This window comes from Sinocyclocheilus rhinocerous, unplaced genomic scaffold (assembly GCF_001515625.1).
Source record: "Sinocyclocheilus rhinocerous isolate Xijiao unplaced genomic scaffold, SAMN03320098_v1.1 scaffold1069, whole genome shotgun sequence".
NCBI lineage: Eukaryota > Metazoa > Chordata > Actinopteri > Cypriniformes > Cyprinidae > Sinocyclocheilus > Sinocyclocheilus rhinocerous.
The window spans coordinates 658,117-665,697 of NW_015635541.1; the positions used below are offsets into that span (position 1 = coordinate 658,117).

At 35.8% G+C, this 7,581-nt stretch overlaps 1 protein-coding gene across 1 annotated transcript in view; it reads left to right on the top strand.

Annotated features, from left to right (window-relative positions):
* Positions 1 to 7,581, top strand: part of LOC107747281 (protocadherin-15-like) — a 187,002-nt gene that overhangs the window by 125,832 nt on the left and 53,589 nt on the right. The window contains exons 23-24 of the mRNA XM_016561750.1: positions 3,422 to 3,562; positions 6,524 to 6,636. Coding sequence (XP_016417236.1) covers positions 3,422 to 3,562; positions 6,524 to 6,636 — 254 coding nt within the window. The remainder of the gene's footprint in view (positions 1 to 3,421; positions 3,563 to 6,523; positions 6,637 to 7,581) is intronic.

A 7,581-nucleotide genomic window follows, 5' to 3' on the forward strand; every position in this document is an offset into this window, starting at 1 on the left:
AACTAAACCAAAACAAAAGACAGAAACATGGGGCCCGTTCTTCATATGTCGCTAATGCCGAGTTCACACTGCACGATTTTAGCCTGATTTTTCACTCGCCGACAGGTTTTGCGAAATCGCTGACAAATGCCCGAAATCGGAGGCAAATCGGTGCTCGTTCACGCGAGTGACAATCGCGCAGTGTGAATTATCAAAGACACGATCTGAGGGATGCAGTGTGAACTCGGCATAACTCAGTTAGCTGGATTTGATTGTTGATGATTTGGCATGATCTTGGATTGTTTGGTTCTTCGAAGCTCATCCCGGAGTTGCTGTCATAGCAACAGATCCGTAAGCTTAATCCTGCTCGGGAGCAGGCTTATTTCATGTAAACATGGTTAGATCGCATCTTTTTAAACAGAATTGATACTCAAAATCTGTCCTCTACCACCGCTACTTTATTACAAGAGTACCCTACTAATAATAGGGTTTCTTTATAAAAGTCCAAAAATGTGTCAAGTTTTTCGTCAGGTGTCTTTTTTAATTATATGATGTCATTACGTTGCTGTCTTGCCACCAGCCAATCGCTACATTGCTGATCGTGGTTTTGAATATCGATACATAACCCCTTTTAAACCAACCCATGAACGCGCAATTATCTCAGATAACTCAATCCAGCCATACTAATCATCAACAACAGGTGCGTTCGAAGAACCAAATTAGCCAGATCCTGATTAGCGCGATGATATCATCTTGGATGTGACATTTCATCTCGGATGTAATAAGCGACGTACGAAGAACGGGCCCAAGGTCCATGGCAACTGAAAGGGTGACAAATATATTCTAAAATGTTTTATTTATTTTTATTTATTTTGGTTTTTTCAAATCTTACACAAATATGGAGTGATGCCGTTTCCACAAAAGTATTAAGCAGCAAAAATTGTTTTCAACATTGATTAATTAGAAATTAGAATTTAAAATAGAAGAGTTACTTTAAATGCTGATAATATTTCGCAATATTACAGTGTATAATGTATCAAATACTGTAAACACAACATAAGAGATTTCTTAATTATTCCAACTTTCGACTGGTAGTGTCTATGTACTGTATATAATTTGTTTTTGTTTTTTACTTGATATTTTGTTTAATTAATTAACTTAATAGCATTTAATGTCATATATCAATATCTGTAGAAGAAATGTAGAAAATTTAAGATTTTATATAAAAGATTGTGTGTGTGTGTGTGTGTGAATACACAAAAAATGACTGCAGAACTCAACATGTTATTTATTATCTTTCCATATCATTGATATTTTAATTAATCAAATTAATTGCATTTGATTTTATATCAATATTTGTTGAAGAAATGTAGACAATTTAAGATTTTATATAAAAGATTTAACTACTCAGCACTTATAGAGAGCATGTTCTGTTGTTGTTTTTATGTCAGAGACTATATTTTATAGTTGATGGCGCTTGATTTTGCGTAATGAAATAATGTTTCTATTAAAAAATTGTATTAAGTAGTTAATGTTTTATCAAAACAGTGAATCCCTCAGGGCCGTGTGGCACTGTGAATATTGTAATGGCTGAAAGGGTTGCGATGGCCTTTAGCCATGATTGTATTTATAATACAGCATACTTTAATAGTGCATTTAATGATACTTTTTATCATAGTACTGCATCAAGACTACTGTATCTTTTCATATAAAGATAATATTATGACTATTAGCATAAAGTCAGGTTATCTGTGCTTCCAAAGCTTGTGCGGTGTTGTGTTTTAATGACTAAGAATCAGATAACTTCTCTGCTACATTCATTATAGCAGATTTTGCCTGCATTTGATGTTCTTATTTGGCATCATGGCTGGATTTTACACATGAGAACCAGGACAGCAGCGAGTGATACAGTAATGTCAGGTCATCGGATTTAACTTTACTTTCCCTAAACGTAGTGGTGTGATCGTCTTAGCAGAGATTAATGTGGTCGGGTGAGGTAAATCTGTCTGTTTTACTCTTCCTGTTCATGCTGTCTGCCGTCAAACAGACTACAGTGCTGTTTATTTTCATGGCCTGCCACAGAAGCTGTTAAATTATGCATTTCTTCTTTAAATAATGCTTTGAAAACATGGGGGGTGCCAAAGAAATATGACGCAGATAATAACCCATAGAAAAATTGTGACATGGACCAAAAAAAAAACTAGAAACTAATTTCTTGGCTGTCAGAGATGTAAATGTGATGTTGTTTCTGTCTCTTTCTACTGCAGTATAAATGACTTTGTATGTTTACCACAGCACAAAGCATCAAACATTTATGACGCAGCCAGACGGAAGAGCTGTAAAGTATCAGTAGAATGAGGTGCAGCAGACGGAGCTCGCTGTAGCTCTACAAAACACGATGCCCGAGAGACCTTTGAGGAAGCTCAAACCAGCTATTCAAAGAAAAGTCAATCCTTTAAAAGAATAGTTCACTCAAAAATAAAAAATTCTGTCATTATTGATTCACCCTCATATTATTCTAAACCTAAAGGAGATGTTTTGCAGAATGTCCAAGCTGTTCTTTTCCCTATTTTCAACCGTAGGCTGTCAAACTCCAAAGAAGACCATCATAAATGCATCAGAAACATACATTTTGAGCAACACCGTTTGAGGTTGTTAAAATGTTTTTAAACAAGATCTGTTCTGCTCACCAAAGCTGCATTTGTTTAATCAAAAATACAGTAAAAACAGTAATATTGTGAAATATTATTACAATTAAAATAGTCTATTTTAATATATTTTAAATGTAATGTATTCCTGTGATGCAAAGCTGAATTTTCAGCACCATCACTCCAGTCTTCAGTGTCACATAATTCTTCAGAAATCATTCTAATATGCTGATTTGCTGCTTAAAAAAATCTTACAGTATATCAATGTTGAAAACAATTGTGCTGTTTAATATTTTTGTTACATTTTTTCAAGATTATTTGATGAATATAAAGTTTTACTGTCATTTTCGATTAATTTAATGTGTCCTTGCTGAATAAAAATATTATATTCCTCCAAAAAAAGAAATCTTACTGATTGCAAACTATTGTAGTGATGTGTAATTTTCAATGAATAATGACTCTTTCAGTGTGTCCCTCACACAAGACATTGAAAAACCTAAATACTTAAAAGGCAAATAAGGGCTTTTATTTGCCTTTTTGGAGCTTGAGAGCCACTGATTTCTGTCTTTTGTTGTGTGGAAAATAGCAGCTTGATTGTTGCAAATGATTATGATTTGATGGCATGGAAAGAATATATAATGAAACCCCTTTTGAAGCAGTGATAACAATAGAAGTCTGTAATTATCTATAATGTGATGCATAGAGTTAAATATAATAAAACACCAACTTTGGTCCTTTAAACTAAGTAGATGTGCTCTAGGTATGTGTGGATACTAACCGTGTTCCTCCCTCAGGGTACGCCTGCCAGTAAAGTGCGCTACAAAGTGGATCAGGATCTGTCTCCGTACAGCGGACGTATCTTTGATGTGGAGACGGACACAGGACGAGTTATCACCAAAGTCAACCTGAACGAGCAGCCCAATGCCGTCTTCAGGGTGAGTCTGAGCCGACAGGCCGTCTGAGCCGACAGGCCGTTGTGCGTGAGTTCAAATCCAGCAGAGTTAAAGTTTGTTTTAATTCACGACTGTTTGTAAAAGGAAAGCAGTATGGAGAATGAAATGACTTGGATACATCTGATTTTTGGACATGCTAAAATTGACTAATAAGTAAAACCTGTAGACTTTTATGCTTATACTTTAAGATTCATTAGGCTTTCATTTGATATCAATAACTAAAAATGACCAGTAGCCTACTTTAACAACATGTCTACATATACATTTTTAACAATATACCATTGTTCATTGCTAATTAATGTTCATTCATAATACATTATAGATTTCAAGTATAAATTAACATTATTTAATGTATTATGAATGAACTCAAGTTAGCAATGAACATGATTTTTTAACTTACATTAACCTAAATTGATAAATGTTGTTTTAAAATTACATTTAATTGAGAATTATTATAATAATTAAATATTGTTCATTTTAAATTTACAAAAAGGTTAGCATTAACCTTTACAAAAATTATTTTTAATTCTAACCTTTTTGTGAAGTTTACTGCATTCATGTTGATATTGAAATCCAAGGTTTTGCTGAGCTGAAGTCAGGTTAAGATTTTTCCTACTAATGTTTTAAAGGCCAATTCACACTGCACCGACAGACGCAGACTAACAGCAACAGACAGGTTTGTTGGGTTTTGTCAGATCAGTGTTAACCCTGTCGGCATCTGTTACTGTTCTGCATTTGTTTTCGCCGATTGAACATGTTGAATCGCCGTTTGTCGGGTCTTAGAATGTCTGGGAAGTGGCAGACTATAATCGGTTGGCCGTTGGCATTGGTCTGTGTCTGTCGGTGCAGTGTGAATTGGCTTTAGTTCACCCAAAAATGAAAATTCTGTCATTAATTACTCACCCTAGTGTTTTTCCAAACCCGTAAGACCTTCGTTCGTCTTCAGAACACAAATTAAGATATTTTTGATGAAATCTGAGGGCTCTCTGACCCTCTCATAGACAGCAGTGTAAACAAGGCAACGTCGTAACATTACAGTTGAACCACTGATGTCACATGGACTACTTTTGGCGCTTTTCCACTGCATGGTACGGTACGGCACGGTACGGCTCGGGAACTACCACATTCAAGGTCCAGAAAAGTACCAAGATGCCTCGACAAAGTAGTACGTGTGACATCAGTGGTTCAACTGTAATGTTACGAAGCTACGAGAATACTTTTTTGTGCAAAGAAAACAAAAATGACGACTTTGTTCCACATTTTTGTCTCTACTGCTTCACTTGTGGACGCGCGTTCATGGCAGTACCATGACACGGCGTGATGACGTTGAACACATACGTATGGCGCTACTGGGCCCGAGTGTAAACAAGGCAACGTCGTAACATTACAGTTGAACCACTGATGTCACATGGACTACTTTTGGCGCTTTTCCACTGCATGGTACGGTACGGCACGGTACGGCTCGGTACGGTTCACTTTTGGGGGGTTTTTTGCCGAGTCGTACCACGCAGCGGAAAAGCGCCATTTGTCGATCATCTTGGTACTTTTCTGGACCTTGAACGTGGTAGTTCCCTTGCTGTCTATGAGAGAGTCAGAGAGCCCTCTGATTTAATCAAAAATATCGTAATTTGTGTTCCGAAGATGAACGAAGGTCTTACGGGTTTGGAACAACACGAGGGTGAGTAATTAATGACAGAATTTTCATTTTTGGGTGAACTATCCCTTTAAGATCGTCAGAAATGGAAATGGTTTGTCAGATGGCCACCAATAAATAACCAGCATGCATCTCATGTAATGTGCCCAATTATGCATATGCATGCCTGGTAAGCAACAGATGTAGCTGTTTATGTCATAAAGTTCTATTAATAATCATAAGAGAAGAACTGTTGTTAACTAAAACAGCATATTGTGCTACTACTTGATAGAAAAGCTCAAAACAAACTTGAAAAGTTAAAACTAATCAGAGAGGTTTACTTCAGAGTCTGTAACTTATTAAAAAGAGGGGAGAGCATTAGTTGTACGCTTTAGTTACTGTCTCCTCTGCTATGACCTAAATCAATGTATAAATTAATTAGCCTAATGTTAATTGAGCTCAAATCAATTTACCTTTTGCATAAATGCAAAAGGTAAATTGTTGTTTTTTCTGTGCTAGAATGTTGTTCTAGCACAGATGTTGTTTTGTCTGTGCTAGAATGACTGGGTTTGAGAATGAGGGCTGACATGTCATTTTAATCAATAACATTCACTTCTTACGATATATTTTTAAGACTTGCTTTGGAAGGGACAAATGCAGTATGTGTCCTCTGCATATACTTTGTGCTGCTATTAAGTACCTGAGCAAAAAGTACCTGTGTTTGTCTGTCTGTAAAATATATTCATATTTACAACAAAAACTAGTTCAGGGACAAATAATGATGTCCGAGATTGGGAAAATTTGCGCCAATTAATTTTGAATTCATGTTGGTTTCAAACATTCATTTTTTGAATGGTTATAGCTTTTTTGAGGCATAAAATGGATTAAATGTATTTTAGAAATGTCTAGTGGTTTAACCATCAAGTGAAAAGTGAAGACATATTTTCCTTTTACCTTGAATACAAATGAGTGTATCCAACTTTTTCAAAGAAAAAAATGTTTTCAAATACCATGGAATTTTAAATGAGTATCAGTAAGTTTTCTTACATTTACATTTAAAAAACTGCACTAACCATGTCATGAAAAAGACAAAATATGTGATTTAAAAAGAAATCTGGCTCTACGACTTTAGAAATGATGTGACAGACAAACGTTTTTGAAGTTAATACTGTATATCTAAGCTCCACTACGTCTTATTCCTAGACATTTTACTTTATGCCCCACATTAAATGAATAAATTCAAATTCCGACACAAGTCATTGCCTATATGCACTGCTTTTTAATGTATTTTTCATTATCTCATCTCGTAGCTGGTGGTCATCGCCTATGACGATGGAGAGCCGATGAAGACGAACAGAACTACAGTGGAAATCACTGTGCTTCAGCCCTCCAGGATTCCCATCTTCACCGAGGAAGAGTACAGGTGGGTCCCGCTGTCTGTAGAGAGCGAGAGAACAGACATTTACTTATTTATGACATGTTCTCTTTGAGCTCTGTGAGTCAGAATTAGTTTAGCACATATTCCCCGCAGACTGATTCGGAATCTCTGCATGAGTAATGAGTGTTATCTGTGAATATGTGACTAGAAGCGCTATATACCAAGTTTTCACATGGTTGGATGTTGCCAGTTTGAATTTTGTCAAAAAATGTATTTTTATCAGACTTTTTCATTGGATTGCCTACCTTGGTTCAGGTAGTAACCAAGTCAGTCTTTTTTTTTTTTTCTTTAACCAAACTGTTTGCATGTAATACATCAATGGATTCGACCACGAGGACTGCATTTAGGAAGTGTGCATCTGAACATTTTGAAATTATTTTTTTCCACTACTTTTTAATGTTTTATTTTTTTGTATAGAAATTTCTTGAGCTCTGTGAGTCAGAATTAGTTTAGCACATATTCCCCGCAGACTGATTCGGAATCTCTGCATGAGTAATGAGTGTTATCTGTGAATATGTGACTAGAAGCGCTGGGAGGTTGACTCAAGCTGTTCTACAGCACTCAAACGCTGTTGTTTTCAAAAGGGCACGTCTGCAGCTCGTCATTGTGTATCACTGCGGACATTGAAGCTTATAGCATGTTAGGGGGTTTAAAGTTTAATGTTAGAGAAGTGCTTTGTTTGCAATTTTGATCAATGAAGAATGAAGACACAAAGGCTTATGACACTAATAAGGAGCACAATGAATTTATAATATTTTTAATTGCTGTGTAGGTTAAAGCCTGCAGAAAATTTTTTTCATTTGATACCTTGGGTCATGTTCAACTCACAAGATGTTCAACCATTTTGAGTTGTTACTTTTTTTTTTTCAAACTTCTCCCAGAGCTTTTATCGAATATTCTACTTCTTTGAGAATGATCATCCTCAGATTA